General features: G+C 40.1%; 1 protein-coding gene across 8 annotated transcripts in view; it reads right to left on the reverse strand.

Moving 5' to 3' along the window:
• Positions 1 to 22,701, reverse strand: part of Luc7l3 (LUC7 like 3 pre-mRNA splicing factor) — a 32,670-nt gene extending 9,969 nt beyond the window's left edge. For 3 of the 8 annotated variants that reach the window (XM_051199803.1, XM_051199884.1, XM_051199644.1), the window contains exons 1-5: positions 22,442 to 22,700; positions 8,727 to 8,793; positions 4,462 to 4,501; positions 2,556 to 2,700; positions 1,200 to 1,274 (exon numbers count right to left, since the gene is read on the reverse strand). In XM_051199803.1, coding sequence (XP_051055760.1) covers positions 1,200 to 1,274; positions 2,556 to 2,700; positions 4,462 to 4,501; positions 8,727 to 8,793; positions 22,442 to 22,540 — 426 coding nt within the window. In that variant the 5' untranslated portion in view covers positions 22,541 to 22,700. Of the gene's footprint in view, positions 1 to 1,199; positions 1,275 to 2,555; positions 2,701 to 4,461; positions 4,502 to 8,726; positions 8,794 to 22,441 lie in introns of all 8 variants that reach the window. The other 5 variants (XM_051199533.1, XM_051199562.1, XM_051199367.1 and 2 more) reach the window with 3 other exon arrangements.
• Between the last annotated feature and the right edge of the window lie 1,076 nt (positions 22,702 to 23,777).

Here is a 23,777-nt window from a genome sequence, read left to right on the forward strand (position 1 = left end):
CTTCCTCCAACTTCAATCCTACACATATAACCAAGTAGGCAATCAACCAATATAGATTAGAATTTTCCACATTTCATATAAATGATATAATATGGTTTTTATTCCTTCCTCAGTCTAGCTTCTTTCACTTTCACGATTAGTGTTCGTTCATATTATTGCAAATAATAAGTTCTTTAGACTTCAGAATATTGTTTCACTATATGGCTATAATCACAACTTAATTTTGGTTTTCTTAAGATAGTATTCTACCTCTGTAGCCTTGGTTGGACTGCTACTCATCATAACTCTAGGCATTCCTCCTGCCTCAGTCCTGAGATTACAACCAGAATTGGCTTTCTCACACTTAGTAACATTTGGACTAGTACAAGTATTTGGGGGGGGGGGGGGCTCAGAGCGATTTTTAAGTAAAACTGTGAGCAGCAGTGTACAAGTTGTATAGGCATGTTGTAATGTCTGATTTCAGTAAAGGAATGACTCACAGTACACGTTTAACCTTTTAAGAACCAAACTAAACACATACACAGAGCAGATTACATTCTTCTGGGAATAGCTGTATCTGAATAATTGTATACACCCACCATCAATGTCTGGTAATTCTAATGAGCCCAAATCCTGCACAATACTCAAGTACTTTACTACAGTTACTCTTTTTTTTTTTTCCCCTTTCCTTTTTCTGAGAAGGGTTTCTCTATGGTCTTGAAGGCTGTCCTGGAACTAGCTCTTGTAGACCAGGCTGGTCTGGAACTCACAGAGATCTGCTTGCCTCTGCCTCCTGAGTGCTGGGATCAAAGGTGTGCACTGCCACCACCCAGCCAGTTATTTTTCACTGGGGCAATTCAAATACTGTTAAATATCATCCTATGTGATCTCAGCTTGTATTTCCTGTATAATCAATCAAAGAATCTCTTCATGTTTATTTTTTGCCTTATCAGTCATGTGTCAGTCCTTTTTGTTTTGTTTTCCAAGACAGGGTTTCCCAGTGTTAACAGTCCTGGCTGTTCTAGAACACACTGAAATCTGCCTGCCTCTGCCTCCCAAGTGCTGGGACTAAAAGTGTGCACAGCTACCACTGCCCAGCCTTTTTTCTTTAAGACAGGGTCCTGATATTACTATCTCCATCAATTCCTACATGCTGGGGTTAACATTTGCCACAACTCCTAGCTCCAATCATTTCCTCACATTTATGTAATGATTCTCACCTGCTGTAGAAGGACATCAATTTTGTCTGTCAGAACCTGAATTTTTTCTTCATTTTTGCCTGTTGGACCAGCAGCCTATTAAAAACAGTAATGTGTGTTAATACTGTCACTGATAAGTAAAATACCAAAGAAAGTATTTTTAACTCTTGGGTCCAAGGATGGAACTGGTGGTATGCACTAGACCATGGAGATTGATCCCAGGACCGCCCCATAAAGTAATAAAACATTTTCAAGTCCTCATGGATTCAGACATGTTTCTTCCCCTCCTCTTTAAAAAAAAAAAAAAAAAAAAAGAAGAAAGAAAGAAAGACAGAAAGGCTTTTATGTAGCCCAATGGCCTTGAACTCAAGATCTTCTAACCTAACCTCCCGAGTGCTAATATAGGATGATGCCACCCATGCCCATTAGTACTTTTATTTAGTAATTAAAGGGAGTGAAAAGGCTGGGCATCATGGCACATACCTATAATCTCTTGCAAAGTAGAGGCAAGGAGGATCAAGACTTTTAAGTCAAAGCCAGCAATGGTGGCAAACACCTTTTAATCCTAGCACTCAGAAGGCAGTTATATGAGTTTAAGGCCAGCCTGGTCTACAGAGTGAGTTCCAGAGTACACAGAGAAACCCTATCTCAAAAATCAAAACAAACAAAAAAACTTCTAGTCATCTTCAGCTACATAAAGTTTAAGGCTGTCTTGATCATAAGAGACCCTGTCTCCGTAATACAAAAAGTGTTTAACTACTAAATATTAACCCAACTATGACTGATCACTGTTAGTCAATTACATACATAGTTACTGACACCAGAAGAAAAGAAACCCTTCACTGAGCATAGCAGTGCATGCCTATCATCCTAGTACTTAGGAAGTTGAAACAAGAATATTTCTGAGTTAGAGGCCAGCTAGGGCTCAAAAAAAAAAAAAAAAAACCAAAATCAATGTTACACTTACTAATGAAAACTGTCTAAGAACTACAAGAAAGCCCAATAATTAGTTTTTACAGCAGAAAGAGGGAAAGAAGGGTCTGAGGCTAACCTTTGTCAGCCACATACCATCTATTCAAGAAGATCCAAGGCCTGTATGTTCTGAGCACCTTCATGAACTCCCAACTCAAATAGCTAGTATCTGCTGGGTACTTAACCATGGGTGTTACCATTGATCACAAAATACAACCTGTACCACCACCACCACCAAAACAAAAACGAAAGAGGGGAAGACGCTTCCCTAAACTCAACAGGAAAAAAAAAGGTGCTCTTCAAATTTCATGTAATCGATGGAAGACATATTTGAAAAAGAGAGAGAGAGAGATGCCTGGATCTCCAGAAAACAAGGACTCTTTACAAACTTCATTTCATACTTACCCCAGAGGACTGCTGATTTTGAGATAATGCCAAACGAGCATGACCTCGTCTAATTCTACGCTCTACCTCAGCAAGTAAACTCTGTAAGTACCGCAAAAAATCTCTCTCATAGCCAACTTTCATAAAACGAGAACTCTTCTCATACCTAATAAAACAAAAATAAACTTTTAACCATTACAAGCCATATATTCTCTATCACCCCATCTCTAGGACTAATGAATTTAGACTGAAGAATAAACAAGATATTACATGCAGTAAATTTCTGGCTGTATCTTTTCCTATCAAAGGGAAAGATATTATATTCTGCAATACTGTTGGTTAACACTCAGTTTATGGGGCTGAGGAGATAGCTCAGAGGCAAAGAGACCTGACTGCTCTCCCAGAGGACCCAGATGCAAGTCTTAGCTCCCACATAACAGATCACAGCTATCTATAGCTCCAGCTCTAGGGGACCCAACACCCCTGGCAAGGCACCAATGCACATAAAATAAAAAGAATTGACATTTATTTGATTTGGTGGTACTATGCATTGAACACAGGGCCTTAGATATATTATTACCAAAGTGCTCTATCCCTGAGCTATAATCTCTTCTTTGTTTTTTGAGAAAGGGCCCCATTAAGTTGTCCAGACTGGCCTTGAACTTGAATCTTCTTCCTGTTTGTTTCCCAAATAACCCATTTTATAGGCCTGCACTCCCAGGCCCAGGTAAAATCACAAGCTTTAATCACAGCTTTACTACTACACTAAATCTATCTACTATCCCAATCCCATAAATCTTATCTATAAACCAGAAAAATGGTTCAGGAAGTAACCTACTGCTAAGCCTGATAACGCGAGTTTAATCCAAGGGCCCCACATGGTAGGAAAGAACTAATGCCTAGAAGTCATCCTTTTAGCTCCACAAGTATACTGGTTAAGATATACAAATCAAATAAATAAAATGTGATTTAAAATTAATTAAAAAGGAGCTTGACATCCTGGCATATGCTCAAATTACAGCACTAGAGGGAGATAGATGGCTATCTGTGTGATCCAGGCCAGCTAGGCTACATAGTAACACAGTATCTCAAATAATAGTAAATTTTAAAAGCTGGGTAGAGGTAGCACATGCCTTTAATCCCAGAATTTGGGAGGCAGAGGCAGGCATATCTCTTTGGGTTCAAGGACAGCCAGGGCTACAGAGAAACCCTGCCTTATAATAAATATAAAAGGCTATACAGGCACAATAGTCACTTATATTCCTAGTGCTTGAAAATTAGAAAAAGGATTCCTGGAGCAAGCTGGATCAATAGGCCAGAATTAGCCAACAGGAGACTTTGCCTCAATAAATAAAGTAGAAAGTAGATCAAGGAGGACATCCAATGTCCACTGTGGGCCTCTATACACATCCCTATCTCATGCTCAAATGACCCATATGCAGAAGCTGCAGAGATGGTTCAGTGGGTTAAATTGTTTGCTACATATGCATGAAGACCTGAATTTGGATCCATATAAAGCCAGGTACAGCAAGCAGTACAGGTTTGTAAGCCTAGCATTCTTAGGCTGAGATGAGAGGCAAAGTCAGGAAAACCCCCACAAGCTTTTAGGTCAGCTAGTTTGTAATATGCAGTATTGAACAAGAGACCCTATCTTAAACAGCTGAGGTTGTCTTCTGACACATTTATAAAATGAATTATAAAGAAGCAAACAAGGGGAGAAGCACACAATATACAGAAAATTAGGCATATAATATGCATTCATATGGCAGCTAACATCATTATTAAAGTTATTAAACCTTACCAGGCCCAGCCAGTGTCTAGACTTCCAGGCAATATTATTTTATATTAATTCCAATTACTTTTTTAATGCTTATCTCTTTAAACTAAATAACCAGGAGAAGAGAATGACTTAAAAAATACAACTCACTGTTTTCTTAGATTTTCATCATGAATTTTTTCACATGGACCTGAGAGAGAGAGAAGAGTATGTATAAATTATTTGTGACAATAATACACTTTCACTAAAAATAACATTTTAGTAAGTAGTCTAGGCTAGTCTAGAACTTAGGATCCTACTACCTCAGCTTCCTAAGTGATACGGGATAATAATAGTAGATCACTATACCAGGTTTTTTTTTTCTTTCCTTTTTAAAAAGGTTGGATGTCTTTGAGTATTTTCACTCAAGTGACATTCAGTTAACCCAGGCAGTGCATCCCTCTCTAATACGTTTAATTTCTAGCATCCCTGTGGAACAAAATACTGCTGCATACATTATCAATGTGGCTATTACAGTAAATATAGTCCTTAAAAATAATAAAAATTACTGTAGACAACAAAAATCAATGCTAGTGAGTCATGAAATATCATGAAAAGTGGCCTCTTTAGTCTCCTAAGTCAACAAAGTGAACAGGAAACAGAAGTGAAAAGGAAACTGTTCTTCACTGTTACCAAACAAAACCTGGATGCTAGAGACTACTGACTGAACCAGCATTGATCTTAACTTCAAATACTTGTACATATAGTTAAGTAACACAAACGTCTCATTCTTAACCATTTTTTACTTTTGGCTATTACTTCTGAAACTTAACTCCATTATTTTGGAATTTTGTGGATTTTTTGTTTGTTTGTTTGTTTGAAGATTTGTTCATTATGTATACATTTTGTTCTGCCTGCATGATGGAAGAAGGCACCAGATCTCATTATAGATGGTTGTGAGCCACCATGTGGTTGCTGGGAATTGAACTCAGGACCTCTGGAAGAGCAGCCTGCGCTCTTAACCTCTGAGCCATCCATCTCTCCAGCCCCTTGTGCTTTATTTTTAATCAACCTTTTGCATCAAAAATTTAGGTTAGGTTGAGTAAGGTGGAACACACCTTTAATCCCAGCATTAGGAATTCAGTAACTCGAGTTTGTGGCTAGCATGGCCTATACAGTCATAACAGCTAAAACTACAGAAATATCCTGCTTAAAAAAAAAAAAAAGGTTAAATAATCTTTTGATGTTTACATTTTGACTAGCCAAATACCATTCTCTGTAGACTAATCAAAAGGTATGGATGGTATTTTTGTTTTCTTTCCTTGAGATTTGTTTCTTATGTATATATTTTTATATCTTTCTTAAACACTTCCACTGAGTAAAAAATATCTCCATACTAATTTCCCTAAAGGCAGCAACTGAACAAGTTCTACTCTCTGCAGGGAGCCTCACCTTTCTTCCATCTGGAATGCTTATTTTCCAAGCTTACTAGAGTTGACATCTTAAAGAATTCCTTATCCATACTGTATTGGATATAATACCAGAGCTTATTTTTCTTCATTTTTTTCAGATCAATGAACATTATCCTGGAAAACTTGGCTGAGAAAGGATACATGGGAACATGCTTATTGAGACTTCTGACGTCCAAAAACAATTTTCTTCACCTCTGATGTCCAAAAACACTTTTCTTCACCCTCATACTTCGATGTTTCCTATACTAATTCTGGTATTAGCACAAACCCTGAAGGTATTTCTCTGTTTTCAAACTTCTTGTGTTGCTAATGGTAAGTTTTGGGCTATTCTGAATCATAATTTTGTGATTATGTTTGCTATTCTCAAATTCGCCAAGGTGTGCCGGGGAGGACATGGAGTCTTGTCATTTATTGTGCCTATCATGTGAGGGATTTAACTAATCTAAAGACGAATGACCAACACTGTATTTAAAATTTATTTTTTGGGGTTAGAGAGAAGACTTAGCAGTTAAAAGCAATTACTGCTCTACAGAAGGCTGGGGTTAAATTCCCAGCATCTATATGGGGCTCATGATAATCAACTACAATTCCAGAGGATCTGATACCCTTGGACCTCTGTGGGCACCAGACATGCATGTGGCAAATAAATATTCACATAGAAAACAAACAAACAAACAAACAAAAAAAAACTCACATGTATAAATGAAAGAAACCACTAAAATTTCTTAAAATACATTTGTTTTGTGATTTCTTCCTCATCTGTATTTTGTCTCAAACTATTAATCATAGTGCTGACTTAAACAAATGTTTGCATATTAATCTTTTTCTGTTCTACTGCATAATTCACAAAATTCCTTTTATTTTCAAATTATTCCAGTCCTTTCTATTAATGTATGTACATATCCCAGGACACTAATATGAGGGTCTCCTGCCTCAGCAGGTACTGAGATTACAACAGACATGTGACATCACCTTCAGTTCAGTCGTGATTTATTTTTTTCTATGTACATATGCATATTGTGTGAGATGAATACATAGGAGTGTATAGCACTCTTATGTGCGGACGTGCAAGCTTGCAGGAGTCAGAGCATGACTTTGGTGTTGTCCTCTTTGCTGACTACAGCAAACGCTGACCCAAGTGCTATCCACCCCTCAATGCTGCCATGACAGGCATGAGCAGCTTAAGCAAGTCCTCTTACCCACTAAGGCAAACCCCAGCCCAGTCCACTAGCTTTTATTTCACATTTCTCTAGTTTTAACTTGTAAAAGCTTTATTTTTAAGATGTTCAGCTTAACTGCATTCTATTCTTATGTGCGCACACCATTTCTCTGAAGATACTAAGCTTAGGTAAGATTTCTAAACAATTTCAAACCTTTTTCTACTGTATTTCGTTTATTACCATCATACTCCCTCCCTTGACCATTCTGTAAACTTAAGTTGAAAGTATTCTTCAAATGTCTGCCTGGTTAGTGTTCCCTTACATGCAACTTACTTTTTTAAAGACTGTTTTGCCAGCACACACACCATTTACATGCCTGTCATAAGAGGGCATTGGGTTGTGAACCAGGTCCTCTGCAGAGCAAGTGCTTTAAACTAGCTTAGCCCTGCCAACTAGTTTTTAAAGGACTTCCAAATTCTGACTGGAAATTAGAATGAATGGGCAATATTTGTTAGCAAGGACCTTTACCAAAGGAAAAGGAAGAACTGATTTGTTTAAAGAAGATTCTCAGAGGTCAGGATGCAAATAGATCACTACTGAGGTGTTTATCTGCTCCTGTACCAGGGGGAAATATCTAGCTATACCATTCTAAACACCCCAAAGAGAACACCACTATTAAGAACTTACTTAAAACATTTTTACAATCTCATTTTTGTTCAGAATTGGCCTGTACTGTGCTTAAAATGTTAGGATCCAGACTCTTCCAGTCATACCCCAAGGCAAACACTGATGTCAGTAATGTGAAGAACTAGCCAATAATATTTCTGGTTTATGCTTCTGAGGTCTCTGGTCAATTTCTCCAAAAAATAATCCCCTTCTTCCTGGGGCACTTGGGTAAAGCAAACATTGAGAAATATACAAGAACACCTAAACTAGTGGATCTTTACTGGGATTTACTTAGACCCCAGAGAACTTCTCTCAATGTCTGGTGACAACTTTGGTTGTCATGGTGGCATATGCCACTGGAAATACCAGGTATGGGCTAGGAATGCTGCCAACATTCTCAAATATCCTGCTTCAAAATATTAAGTATCAAGGCTGAAAAAAACTCTCAACTGAAAATCCTTCAGTACTTTTAATCTTATGATTCAGCCCTGACTTTTATAGTAAGTATCCTGATGCCCCAAATTAAGCACTTGCCAAGATTCTAGGATCCAATGCTTGTTTTCTCAGTCCCCTCTGCAGACTTTCAACATAGGTATCTCTGCTCTGTTGAGACTGCTCTCCTAAAATTGTGCTGATTCCTGATGTTAACTGCCTATTCCATACCTTTGGCATAGTTTCCATTTTGGCTAGGCATGGTCACTTATACCTGTGATCCTAGCATTCAGAAGACAGAGGGAGGGCTGTTCTATGCTTCAGGTCAGCCTGGGCCACATAAAGTGCGTTTCAGGCTAGCCGGTGCTAGAGTAGAGGATATTTATGAACAATTTTCACTTTCATGTTTTACAGGTGTAGGTGTGAACATTTAATTATGCCAATATGTTTAATCAAACTAACATTAACATATTCATAATTGAACCAAGTAAGAAATTTTACTTATCAAATTTTTAAGGGACGAAAACCTTCAGAATTACAAAGAAAATTTTGATTTTTGGTTGGATACAAAAGTTTACTACATAACCTGGGCTGGCCTTAAACTTAAGATTCCCTTTTCTCCTGAGATTATAGGTTTGTATCATCATGACAGGTAAAGAAAGTTTAATTATTAGTGTGATAAAAGGTAAACAGAAAAATCACTTACCAAGATCAGAACGAGTATTTGTAAACAATTCCGCAGGACAAAAGCCACAGAGATAATATTTACAAACCTATTAAGAGAGAAAAAAAAAGTACTTTCAAAAACTGCTTAGTTCTAAAACTTCCATTAGAAAGATTGGTATATTCATCTTTTGACTAAGTACAGCTTCATCTGCTAAACTCTGAACTTTATATTCTTAAATTTTAATAAAAATGAACATGATTTATAAAGTTATCAGTTATTTTCTTAAAAAGATACTAATTATGTCTTTTTAAATATGATGTTTCCCAGTAAACATCATCCTGTGTTGTAAGAACTGGCTATGAGATGAACATGGTACTCAGGAGGCAGAGGCAGGTAGATCTCATAAGAAAAGTGAATTGGGGAAAGGGGTGTCTAAGACAGGGTTTCTCCGTGTAGCCCTGGCTAGCCTTGAACTCAGAAATCTGCCTGACTCTGTCTGCCCAGTTCTGGGATTAAAATTGTGCACTACCACATCTGCCAGAAATTTTTTATTAACAAAAAACAAACATCCAGAAAGATGTCTCAGCACTTCAGAGGAGGTACTTGCTCTTGCAGAGAACCAGAGTCCAGTTTCTAGAAATCAAGTCAGGAGACTCCAGCTCTATCTGGCATACAGCATGCGCACGCATCCTCTGGTTATGCACACACAACTGGCCTCCCACTCACAGAATTAAAAATAGAATCTTAAAAAACTACACTATTTTTATAAATCCCCTTTTGTCATTGACATGAATGCATGGAGGTATTTCAGTGATATACCTGAATATAATGTGAAATGATCTCACTCCAACTTTTTCTTTCCCATCCTAACTTACTTTCCCTTCTCTCAGGTGTCTTGTACAGCAAGTGGGGACAATCAATAAGCTTTTTAACAGTTTTTAATTATTTATAGATTAGGCCCTCAGCCTCATGGTCTAAATCAAAGATTACACTCATTTAAAGTAAATTAGCGTTGTATTTTTGCTCAAGTTCCTCCAATGTCCATAAAATCTACTAGACACTTTACACAAGCCAATTTTTCACCAAGTGACTCTTCATAGATCCCTATAAGGAAATCATGAGCATAAAATGAACTTAATTCTCTCCTGTTGACATACTTTTCATTGAGACAGTGTCTCATTATGTAATCCAAATTGGCCTTGAACTCCAAACAATTCTGCTCTGGCCCCATCAAGTAATGGTATCACAAAGTTTGCTCCACCACACCAAGCCTACTTTTTAAGAACTCCTCCAGATTCCATACTTTAATTTGGTAAACCAAAGTACATTAATCAAATTCCAAACTATCACCTTTCATACAAAATTTCACAGTTACTGTAATTATCAGTGCATTAACTATAACCTATGGAAAAATACTAAATTTAAACTATAGTGAGAAGGTAAGCATGTAGCTCACTCTAAGGCAAGCAACGGGACTGAGTTCTATAGCTAGCACAAAATAAACTGAGTAAAAAATTTCGAGTAATGATTTTTTTTTCTAGACAATTAGAATTTGATGTTAAATGTGAAACATCAAAGCAGTATGGTTTCACAGCTCTACCCATTTAAAAACTGAAGTCAAAATCCATCTATCTGGTCAGGCCTGGCAGCACTAGCCTTTAATCCTAGATACTCACAAGACTGAGGCAGGAGGAGCTCACGTTCAAAGCCTAACTAGTTTAGAAACTGAGTTCAAGGCAAATAATGAGATTCTGTCACAAAAATAAAAAAAGAAGGGGTCCTGGGTTCAAGCTCCAATAATGGGGAGGGAATCACAATAGAACAAACCATCTGATGAATCAAACAAGGTCTAAGCCAGGTAAGGTTAAGCACTTACTTGTAATCCTAACTACCTGAAGACTAATAGAAGAAGAGTGACAAGCTTGAGGCCAGCACGGGCAACACAGCAAAACCAAGTCTCAAAAAAAAAAGTTTAAGAGGAAATTTGGCAAAGGCTTGGTGTCATTAGTCCCAGAACTTAGGAGAGGCAAAGGCAGGTGATTGCCTGAGTCTGGTCTACATAGAGTTCCAGGTCAACCAAGGCTACACAATAGCATGCTGTCTCAAGAAAAAAACAAAAGGACCATTGCTAACAACCATCACCACAACCAACCCCCCCCCCACACACATACACACATTGAGATGGCTCAGTCAGTTAAGATACCTGCCTGGCAAGTCTGGCAATATGCCAGAACCTATGTAAAGGAGAAATGAGAATGGACTCTACAAAGTTATCCTCTGGCCTCCACATGGCTCACCATACTTCCCTACATAGGGTGCTCACACACGATGAACTTACACATTTATAATAATACGGGAGGTTTCATCCTGTAAAAGCAAATAGTGCTGAGCATGACAACTCAAGTGCATCCCCAGGACCTACATGGTGGAAGAAGTGACTCTGACGTCCTCACATGTAACAGCACATGCCATCCTGACCGTAAATACACATAAGTTGAAATTTTGAGATTCATGTATCAAGTCTAGACAACAGATTGTGATTTATAACTATATTAACCTGATATAACTCAATGTCTTTGTGTACACTTGTGGTTCTGGGGCTGCTAACCTTAGCCTCCTGTTTTGCTCTGTAGCATTTTCCTTAGAAATGCCAATACTTGACTTTTAAGATCATTCTCTGAAACTTAAGCTCTGAGCCAACTTCTTTTTGAGACAAGGTCTTACTCTGTAACCTAGGACAGCCTGGAACGCCTTATATAGCATGTGTGGCTTTGAACTGATAGCAGTAAGTACTTACCAATTATAGGTATGATCCACAATGTCCAGCCTCCAAACATTATTCTTATAGATTGCCTATTTTTAACAAAGACTATGTGCTTTAGACTTTAGAAAATCATTTCTAAGATTTATTTTTTATGGGTATAAGTGTTCTATCTGCATATATATATATATATATATATATATATATATATATATATATATATATATATGCACACTACAAGCATGCCTGGTGCTCACAGATCAGAAGGAGGAACCACATCCCTTAGAACTGGAATTAGATCATTCTGAGCCACCCCTGGGTACTGGGAATGGAACCCAAAGCCTCTGCAAGAACAAAGGTTCTTAAGCACTAAGCCATCTCACCAGTTCCCATGCCTTAGATGTTTAATATTTCTTCAAAACCTCCCAGTTGGATACAATAGCACATTTCTGTAATCATAGTACTAGAAAACCAAGGCAGAAGCTCTGAGTTCAAGACCACAGGCCTATGGTGATCTCGCCTTGCAAAATGACAAAAACAGACAGTCATGGTAGCTTGTGTCTGTAATCCAGTGCCTGGAAGGCTAAGGCAGGGTCACGGAGTTTAATGCCAGGGCTACTACAAAAAGCTCAATCCAGAGCTGGCAGTGAAGTGAGTAAAGGCGCTTTGCACCAAGATTGAAGACAGCAGTTTGATTCCCACAACCCACATGGTAGAATGAGAGCCAACTTCCACTAGTTGTCCTCTGACCCCCCCAAAATACAATTTCTTTAATCATAATTTTTTTGTTTGTTTGTTTTTCAAGAGAGGGTTTCTCTGTATTGCTTTGGAGCTTGACCTGGACCTACCTCTGTAGACCAGGCTGGCCTCGAACTCACAGAGATCCACCTGCCTCTGCCTCCCTAGTGCTGGATTAAAGGCATGTCCACCAACAACCCGCTAATCATAATTTTTTTTTGAAAAATCAAATGATACCAAACCAAACCAAAAAGATAAGCACTTTTTATACGACTTAACAATACAGCAAAACTATGCTACTCTATCCTGAACAAACTATGCTACTCTATCCTGCATGTTCTCCATACAAGACTCCCTCCTGTTCTACCCTATGCTAGGAGAAACCCAGAGCCTGGCACGTAGCTGCTAGCAAGTTTCTAGCCACTGAGCTGTACTTCTAGACCCTAGACTACTTCTGATTCTCCCCAGGAACTAGAGATTTTAAAAACCAAACTTACAACACCGAATAACTGGTGTCCTTTTCAAACTTAGAACTTGCTGATTGGCTGGTTTGGCTGGTCAGTAGGATCCAGGGATCCACCTGTCTGGCTGCCCACCACTGTAGTAACAGAAGCACTGTGGTGCCCAACTGCTTACCTGATCTCTCTCTTTGGGAAAAAAACTGTGCCAATTGCTTTAAATTTAAGGTATTAGCCTTTGGAATTTAATATTGATTGGTGAAAAATATAACCACTTATCACTAATACCTATACAAGTGCTCTCAATGCCTAATTCCCTTGGCCTTTTCCTCAACTATTTTTTTTTCTAAAAAATTATTTATTAGGATTTATTTTATGTGCATTGGTGTGAAGGTGTCAGATCCCCTGGAATGAAAGTTACAGACAGTTGTGAGCTGCCATGTGGGTCCTGAGAATTGAACCCAAGTCCTCTGGAAAAGCAACCAGTGCTCTTAACTGCTGAGCCATCTCTCCAGCCCTTATTCTTTTCTTTATTCAATAATCCTTTACTCCATGTCCATGGACCCAGCAACCTAATAAAGTAGGGAGCAATAATTCCCACAAAGCAAATATAGCTTTTTGATAAGGTTAAGGCAGAAGAGTTAAACCTCAGGAAGACAGTTTCAACTGTTAAGGAAGCAAAGGCATACAACCAACAATCTTGGCAGTGTGGCCAGAAAACTTTTTGTTTTTTCGAGGCAGGATTTTCTTGTGTAGATCAGGCTGGTCCTGGTGGAACTTAGATTCAATTGCCTCTGCCATCCAAGGGACTACAGGCATGGGCCATCATGCTTGACTGTGATCAGAAAATTTTAAATGGTAAGTTTCCACCAACTTCGATTCAAATTATCAAATAAATAAATAAAATAGTATCTGGTGTCAGTGATGGAAAAAAACCACTACAAGACTATAAAGCTGAGAAACAATTTGCCAGCATTTGCCAAAAATCTAGAATGTTTCTTTTTTTATTTGTTTTTCAAAACAGTGTTTCTCTGTGTAGCATTGGCTGTCCAGGAACTCACTCTGCAGACCAGGTCAAGTGATCTATCTGCCTACCTCTGCCAGGGCTCGCTCTCTCTCTCTCTCTCTCTCTCTCTCTCTTTCTCTCTCTCTCTCTCTCTCTCTCCTTAGTCATACTTTCTAGGTACTTACCAGTGGTTTACATAATCATTCTCATTCATCCCCCTCCCTCCAGCCTGGTTAGAAATGTCAAAAGACATAATTTACATACCCAACAGGTACCAAATAGTGAACATAAATTAAGGCAGGTTCATATATACTGATAATGTCTAAATTATTAGACTCATCAATTTTCAAATTACAATGGGAAAAGAACAGACTCACTATTTACTTCTACTAAGAACATTTTCTTGCAAACATGTTTACTGGGCAGTAGTGGCCCATCCCTTTAATCCCATCACCCAGGATGCAGAGGCAGGCAGATCTCTGTGAGTTTGAAACCAGCCTGTTCTACAGAAGCTAGAGCCAGGACATCCAGGGCTATAGACCCTGTCTCCAAAAAAAAAAAAAAAAAAAAAAAAAAACCACACACAAAAACAAAACAAAAAACCTCTAAATTGAAGGAATAGTAAAATCATTCAGGGAATCAGTTATGAGAACACTATTTACTGCTTTAAAAACAAAAATTCAGGATCAGTAATTTGAATATCCTTGAGTCACAGGCTGGAGGTGGTGGGAACTCAGTGACAAGGTGCTTTCCCCAACACACTCAAGGCCCAGGAGAAAAAAAGCAACAGAAAACTTTCAATCTCAAACATATACCAAGAACAGTGGTTTTGTTTTCCTGTATCTATCAGAGTCCTAACAGTAAGCACTGTAATTATTCTTTGTACTAAGTGATGCTCAAAACATCTGTATTACTTCCAAACATCTTTTCCAAGACCATCAGTTGAAAAAAAAAATCAGTTTACTGTATTGAACTATTTCTCATCCTTGTGATAAGATCACGTACCAATCTTAACAGTTTCAAATCATTAGTATATAAATTCAAATAATACATAAGTGCCTTTACAGGTACCTACAGACTTGCAAAGTGTACAATGAACCACTATCATTGAGTTATGTTTTCAAGTCCCATTTTATAAGCAAATTACATAGGAAATAAATTCATTCAACATTTACTTTTTATAATGTAGATATTGTTGAGATAACTCCTGCTGGCAGTGGTCAATCTGATATTTGAGAATAGGGATGCTAATAAAGTCTGCATCACAGCCAGAAACTTGGTTTAGGAAGATTTGGAGTCAGGGATAAGCCTGAGCAACATAGTAGCAAGCACCTCATCTTAACTTCCTCCCACAACAAACAATCCAAAACACAAAACCACTTAACAGCAAACCCTGATTTCTTTATATATTAAAACTGTCATAAGGCAGAGCAGTGGTAGCACATGCCTTTAATACTAGCACAGGGAGGCAGAGGTAGGCGGATCTCTGTGAGTTCGAGAACAGCCTGGTCTAAAAGAGCTAGTTCCAGGGCAGCCTCCAAAAGCCAGAGAAACCCTGTCTCGAAAAACCACAAAAAGACTGTCACACATGTATTAATTTAAAATCCAGGCAATTTTACTGTAGTTTATTGTCTGTCATGATTACTTTAATTCTGGCTACATACAGCCTAGAACCAAATGGGTTTATTTTAAGAATAGTCTGTTGAACAGCCCCAGCTGGCCTAGAATTTGAGTTCCTCCTGCCTCAGCCTTCTGAATACTGGGATCTGCCTGTTGAGCTACCATGCCTAATTATTTTTTTTTTAGCTAAAGGAATTCAACATCTAGTTTATAAAAAAGAAAAAAAAAAACTTCTCGAAGACAATTTAAAAAAGATAGTGTATGAGTCAGAGAGCTATGGTTTTACTCCAGCTATACAGTGATCATACTTTCAAAAATTAGTCTTCATGTTTCTCACTAATACTCCTTTGCAGTCATGGCTCACACACTTCTTACTGTTTACATATTCTGAATGATAAATTTTCAACCAATCTCCACAGCACCAGGGCAGTGAACCTCTTCACTGCTTAAGAGGCTTCAACCATTTCCCAATATAACGAAGTCCAAATTTCATTCTCACTTATCTCCAAGGCACTCCCCACCCAAGATAACCAATCAAAGGCTTCAGTCCTAACATTACTTAAATTTTCCCAACTGCACTCACTTTCTTCAGCCTGACATTAATAGCACCTTGCCTTCTCTGGTCCTTCCCCAGGTGCTTACCAATCCTTTAGGTACCCAGTATTTAAAGGACACTTTGTATGAGAAACCCTTCCTAAACCTGGATTAGATACCTCAGGCTCTTTGCACCTTTATTTTCTCCATTTTAGTACTCATACTGTTTGTCAATTCCTGTTTGTCACCACACTGACCCTTCTCAGGGCTGAGTTGCTCCTACACAATTCTGCTATTATCTTAAGGGCAATGCATTTCTGTTGAAAGGAACCTAAGTAGCCATCTCCCTTGGTGAAAAGCAAATCTAAGGACAAGTGTGTGTCTTTAAGACTGGTATTATAGAACTGCATGAAGACAATTCTGTGCATGTGGGGTGGTGATGGCATTTCAAATATTCCACCCAGCAGAGGCCCTCTTTAAGCAGAGGTAAGCAAGTAAAAGTTACTTCAGGGAAGTCCCTGAAACAGACCAGATTCACTAAGCTGACTCCCTAACCCCCCCCCCAAAAAAAAACAGTGGCAGGGTGGAGAGCTCGCCAGTTAAGAGGTTAAGAGCACCGACTGTTCTCAGGGTTCAATTCCCAGCACCCACATGACAGCTGACAACTGTCTATAACTGAGATCTGATACCCTCACACAGACCTACATGCAGACAAAATACCAATGTACATAACATAAAATGAAATTTTAAAAAGCTCATAGTGCCTTTCAGACTAGCAGAGGTGAGTTGCAAAGACTCTCAGACAAGACAAGCATCAAAGACTGAGGCCAGACCAATAGCCAAACACAAGCAAAAACCAGCACAGTAGCCCAGAAGAGGTTTAGACCAACTAAGTCACTTGAAAGGGACACTCTCCAACCTGTTAAGCGGGGATTTAGTATTTAATAATAGTAGGTGTCATGGACTACAGCAATTTTAAACAGTTTGCTTGTTTATTTTTGTATATGTGTGGGCATGCATATGCTATAGCATATGCATCTGGAGCATGCATCACAAAGCAACTTGTGAGAGTTAGTTCTCTTCCAAATGCAGGTCCTAGTGACTGAACTTAGGATGTTAGGCTTGGCAGCTGGCCCCCAACTCCTGTAACTACTAATTTTATACCTTTAAGCTTCCTCCCAAATCTTGAACCTTTTCCCCACATCAGGCATTAGAGAATTTTTTTCAAAAGAATACAGACAGAAACTTTAGGTGGTTTGGGGCTGAATAAATGTTTCAGCAGTTAAGAGTGCTTCCTGATCTTCCAAAAGACCCAAGTTTGGTTCCCAGCACCCACGTCAGGAAGCTTACATGTGCAGATAATTCCAGCTCCCAAAAATTCAAAGCCCTCTTCTGGTCTCCAACAGCACATGCACAATGTAGCAAACACATACTCATCTTTTTAAAAAGTTTTTGACACTGTCAGTGACAGGTATCTAACATCTCAAAAGTTTTTTAAATGTACATTTGGTTTGACTCTTCAAAAATTATTAATCCTCTTCAAAAATTGTTAATCTTTAGCAAACAGGTCTTGCTTTAATTAAGGCATATGACAATAGCAACTTTAGCCACAGCAGGATGTGGGAGTAAACTCCTATAGGCAAGAGGATCAATCAAGGCCAGCCTGGAAAAATATGAAGACCCTGGTTCCAGCAAATAAAACTACACTCAACTCCTTGCAGACATTTTAAAAGTCCATTACATCAATCATCTACAGTTAATTTACTTTTGGAAGGAAGTTCTGAATGTAAAACTTCAATTTGAACTACAGAATTCCTATCACATAAAAGAATACTAAAAACTCCAAATTAAAGTGTAATTCCCTACAATCTTCTGTAGTACAGCTTCTAATGGCTTCTCTAGCAACTCTAAAATCTTCCATAGGGGTCCTACCTAACTGAAAGGACTCACCCCTGGCAGTTACAATCACATACTTTCCTCATTACTGTGGTTACTCACCAACCAAATCTGTGACAAACTGCTTAATGCAAAAACAACAGTGACTGTAAATATGCAACGCACAAACACGAGGCAAAGGAGTACGATGTTACTGAATCCTCAAAAGAGTTATGTTGAGTGAAAACTAGTCTCAAAGAGCCTGAAAAGCAGTAACACCAGTATACTGTGCAAGACTCAACAAGGATAGGTTTGTGTTTTTGCCACCACACCTCACAAAAGCAAACACAGGCCATCAAGATGGTTCAGAGAGTAAAGGTGTTTGCAACTTAGTGTGAAGACCCAAGTTCAATCTCTGGAGACTACAGGGAAGGAGAGAACCAAGTCTCAAACAGGTTGTTTGTCTTTTGACCGTTACAAAGGTGTCCATTCTAGTGGTGCACACATACATACATACATACATACATACATACATACATACATACATACACACAAAACATACAAATGTTTAGCTAAGAATAAATATTCTTGACATGGCTGTAAACCCAGCACTAGGAAGATAGGGGCTGCAAGACCAAGAGTTCAAGGGCTCAAGGTTGCTCTGTTACAAAGGATCCAGATCCCCAGATCCCTCCTACTCCACTGAAGTAAGTTTTATAAAGCAACACTTTTTTTTTTTTTTTTTTTGAGACGGTTTCTGGGCATAGCCCCTGCTGTCCTGGAACTCACTCTGTAGACCAGGCTGGCCTCAAACTCAGAGATCCACCTGCCTCTGCCGGTATTAAAGGTGGGCAACCACCACCTCCTGGCTATAAAGCAATACTTTTAAAAGTACAGATGAAATTAACAATGTACTTTTCTAGCACTTGGAGGTAGAGGCAAGAGGATCTCACACAGTCAAGGTCATTGTCAGCTGTATAATAAATTCCAGCAAAGTTCCCTCAAAAAAAAAAAAGAGTAAGCTACATGGCTCATCTTGTAAAAGGTGCTTGCCACCAAACCTGATGAACAAATCCCTGGAGAGAACCAATGTTCCTAAGTTGTACACACACACACACACACACACACACACACACACCCACCCAATAAATGTAAAAAGGGATTTTTAAAAGTGTGCTGGGCTAGATGGATATAGAAATATGGATGTAAAATAAATTACCCAGGTCAAATAAAGCTATATTACAACTAGGCTCAAGTTATTATGAGCATCTGCTGCTTGGTTCCCAGCACCTACATGGTGGTTCACAACCAATCATGCATGCCCCAATTCCAGTGGGGGGTCTTATTCCTTCTTTTGGCATCCACACACAAATACATTTTAGAAAACCTATCTTAGAACTTATATTGACATGGATGGAAATAAGCACCCCACCCCCTTCAGTGGTTAAGAACACTATCTGTTCTTCCAGAGGGCCAGGATTCAAATCCCAGCACACATAAGACAAATCACAACTGTCTCTAATTCCACTTCCAGGGGTTCTAAGGCATACATATAAATAAACATTAAAAAAAAAAGAAGGGGCGGGGCTGGAGAGATGGCTCAGAGGTTAGGAGCACTGACTATTCTTCCAGAGGTCCTGAGTTCAATTCCCAGCAACCACATAGTGGCTCACAACCATCTGTAATGAGATCTGGTGCCCTCTTCTGGCCTGCAGTCACACGTGCAGGCAGAACACTGTATGCATAATAAATAAATCTTTAAAAAAAAAAAAAAAAGAAGGGGCTGGACTCGAGATGGCTCAGAGATTAAGAGCGCTGGCTGCTCTTCCAGAGGTCTGAGTTCAATTCCCAACAATCATATGGTGGCTCACAACCATCTATAATGAGATCTGGTGCCCTCCTGCAGGCATACAAGCAGGCAGAACACTATACATAATAAATGAAAAGGGGGGGGGTAGTCTCACTTCACTCAACTATGTAGTTCTGGCTAGCCTCGACCTGGCTATATAGACCAGATTGTTCTGGAATTCAAGGGTACTGAGATTAAAAACACAAAAGGAATACCACCGAGGCAAGTTCCCATTTTGACTGCTAAATGTCTACAGATGTTACAGTAAGTGGAATTTAATCTTTTTTCTTTGTTTTGTTTGAGGCAGGGTTAGCTTAGGCTAGCCTGGAAATTACAGACATTCACTATATCAGGCTGGGCTTCCAGTTGTCTTTTTTTCCCCCTCACTCTATTTCAAAGAATCCAAAACAAAATGGCCTGCCCACTTATGTGGCTTTTTATCATCTAATCAAAGTTCAGCAAGGAAAAAAATTTCAAATAAAGTCCAGAGAGATGGCTCTCTCTCAGGTAAAGGTGCCTGCTACATGCCTGAGGATCTATGACCAAACATCTATTCACACCCACCAAATAAATTTCTAAATGGGAAAAAAACAAAAACAAAAAAACTTCCAAATGAAGTAAAAATCCAAAACTAAATTGCAATGTTAGGCTGTGGTGATGTGATGGTGAACCTTTTACATTCAGATGCAGGGTTTGTTCATCCATTCAGAGTTTTTATTAGCAACCAAAAGCAAAGCATCAAACCGACATGGAAACAACACCAAGAACTTCCTTCCCTGTTATTTATTATACCCTACAATATCTGCATTATTTAGAAAGGTCGGGCGTTGTGGCACACATTTTTTGCATCCCAACTCTGGGAAGCAGAAGCAGTTGAGTTTCAGGCCAGCCTGGTCTACAGAATGAGTTCCAGGACAGCCAGGGAATCACAGAGAAACTCAGTCTCAAGAAACAATAACACCCCCCCCCAAAAAAAAGGAAGGAAGAAGGAAGGCTACATGCTTTGTTCCTGGTCATGATCATGACCAGGATCATTAATGATCATGATCATTAACCCTGCAAACATGAGTCTGAACTGTTAATAACTGTCTGGAAATCCTTGAAACTAGAATACTATACAACTTCTTAAAGGCATGAGATATTTTGATGACAATCACTAATGTTTTATCAATAAAAAAGCATTAAAACTGAAAGGAAAGCACATCTATGGCTGAGATGAAATGGCATTAAATCCTCAATTGTTACTCTCACCACTGCAAAGTCATAAACTTATCCACATACATTATTATGTGCCCTTCTTCTTCACAACATGTTCAAAACTAAGGAACTAAGAATACACCAAGATCCATTTGCCTTTGCTTCCCCAGTGCTGGGATAAAAGATGTGAGCCACCAAACCCAGCTAATTTTTTCTAACCTTTCAAAGACTTAGATTGAGCCGGCAGTGGTGTCGAAAGCCTCTGATTCCAGCCAGCACTTGGGAGGCAGAGGCAGGCGGATCTTTTTGAGGCAAGCGGATCTTTTTGAGGCAAGCCTGGCCTACTGAGCAAGTTCCCCAACAGCCAGGCCTTCACAGAAAGGAAGGAAAAAAAAAAAAATCAAAACAAAACAAACTTAGGAGTTAAGTGGGGTTGGGAGACACAGAGAAAGTAAATTCAGAGACAGAAGCCAAAAAAAAAAAAAGAGCACAGATGACCAAACTACAGGCCTAGACTCATACTATGACAAATGAAGGGGACAATAAACACTTAAAAATCCACAGAAAGTCACATGTTGAAATCAATCACAAATACACGAATCAGTATGACTAATAGACAACACCACAAAATTATACCCTAAAACCATTTTAATACTAATACTAACTGGAGTCAGGTATCACCACCATATAACTTTAGGCAAACACTTTCTTGAAAAGTGTATCGTGGAGCGCCTGTAATCCCAGCTGGGAGCTGAGCAAGGGTTTTAAGTTCGAGATCACCTGACCTACAAAGTAAAACACTGTCTCGACAAAGTTTTTGTTGAACCATTTCCTAAAATTTTTATTAGCAAGGGGTTTAACTGTTGTTTGTAACTGCATCTGTTCCCTGGTTAAGATCTCAAAAAGTGTGCTCCATGTATAAAACTAGATAAAAATAATTGAGCCAGCTGCCCAGAACCGTGCAACCTGAACAGGGTTACTACAAATTAAGACTCAGCTTTGTCTATTACCAAAAGGCCTTGAGTGAGGTCTCACCTGTGAACCTGGAGTTATAGATAGTCAACTCTTCTACGTGGTAAAAGGACTCAATGAGTTTATGTGGAAGCAAAAACCTTGACGAGAGCCTACCTGAGGTATTTAAACACAAGTGTCACCTAACAGTATTAGTAAACACAAAAATGTTTACGACAAGCTGGACCAAGTTAGTACCTGTATCAAATGCCTACTTTCCCAAGGAGGTGTCGAAATGGAATCACTCCCAAACAAAGCATTACCATAATCCCCCCCCCCCACTGCTACTGGTTAGAAACCAGGCTAAATACGATGTCTGCATCCAAGTAACGGAAGGATTTGCCCTTCTTTTTCATACGGTAAAAACCCGGAGCTCCGGTGTAATCAAAACGAGCCCTTCCTTCCTTTTTTCCCGCGTTTCCCGGCCTCGCCAAGGTGCTTCTTTTAAGCGCAACCCCGGACTTCCTCCACAGAACAACAAATCACCCTATCCCCGGGGTTGGCGCCGAACCCTCCCTCCTCGGCCACCCTCCTACCTCCGTCCGCGGTCAGGTGCTTCAGTCGGCGCGACCGGGACCCCAAATCGTGCGGAGGCCCACGGTGGCCCGGCCCGCGCCCTCCCCCTCTCCCTCCCTCCTTCCCCCCCTGCACTCCCCTCCCCTCCCCCAGGCGCTTGGGCACAGGCCCAAGGCCCACGGGACTTACGCTCTCGTGGTCCCACCGCACGTTGCTGCGCTTCTCGTCCGGGGCGAGGTTTCGGTCCCGGCCCATTAACTCATCCAACAATTGCGCGGCCGAAATCATGGTGCTTCCTCTGGGCGGCTGCTCCCACCAGCCCTAGCACCCAGCGACGAAAACCACCAGCCACTCGGACACCAAACCCCCCGGCCCACTCTCAAGCCGAAAAAGCCTCTTCCAAAGAGGAGCCGATAAGACAAAATGGCCGCCGCCCGGGAACCTTCCCAGCATGCCGTGCGCCCACGGAGACACGCCTAGGCCCGGGCAGCGATGGCGGCGCGGCTTCGCTGGCGAGGGGGCGGGACCTCCGGGCCGGGCCGAGGGCAAGCCGGGGCCAGCCGCTAACTCCGCCCCACCGCGTCTGTGACCGCGGAACTTTTGACTCCCTAACCGCCTCGGCCGTTGGCTTTTTTTTTTTTTTTTAAACTTCAAGAAACATCAATCTAGCCCTGGAGGTTTTGACACTGCCCCGAAATGGAGAAAATGTCCGTTTGTCCACGTGGTGCTCAGGGTGCCATCTTCCAGCGAGAGACACAAGATGAGCAAGCTGCGTTCGTGCTCAGACTCCATTTTCCTAGTCGCTATAGTTACTTCCTCCTTTACCTGGCTTTATTTCTCTGGCAGCGCCTCCACACCCATTCGAAGCTGGGGTCCTAACCCAGGACCTTACATTTAACGCTCTACCACTGAGCTAAATCCCCAACTCCTCTACCTTTTTTCTTTTGAGTTTTTTAGGGTGGGAAACCAGAGGATGGGCAATGTGTGCTGTGGAAATTGATACCTCCCGTGCAGAAGTTTATTTCCCTTCGTGTTGTGTGAGTGTTAATTGTGTGTTCAGATGCACGTAAAAGGGGGTCAGAGGTCAACCTCTAGAGTCCGTTCCTCAGGAATCATGCACTTTTTTTTTTTTTTTAAGAAAAAGAAAGTGTGCTTTGACCACGTGTCGCGGCGCATGCCTTTAATCCCATCATTTAGGAGGCAAAAAAGAAATGGATCTCTGAGAGTTGAGGTCACCTTAGTCTACAAAGAGTTCCAGGACATAGAGAAATCAAGGTCAAGTCGGGGGTGCTTAGCAATGCACGCCTTAAATCCCAGCAATCCACGCCTTAAATCCCAGCAATCCAGAGGCAGGTTGATCTCTTGTGTGTTCAAGTCCAGCCTGGGTCATGTATCAAGTTTGAGGCCAACCAGGGCTGCATAATGCAAAACTATTCAGCTGGGAGCAATGGAACAAGCCTGTAATCCCACACTTGAGAGGCTGAGTCAGGAGAATTGTTCCAAGTCAGCATGGGCTACCCTGTGA

Source organism: Phodopus roborovskii, unplaced genomic scaffold, assembly GCF_943737965.1.
Source record: "Phodopus roborovskii unplaced genomic scaffold, PHOROB, whole genome shotgun sequence".
NCBI classification, from domain to species: Eukaryota; Metazoa; Chordata; class Mammalia; order Rodentia; family Cricetidae; genus Phodopus; species Phodopus roborovskii.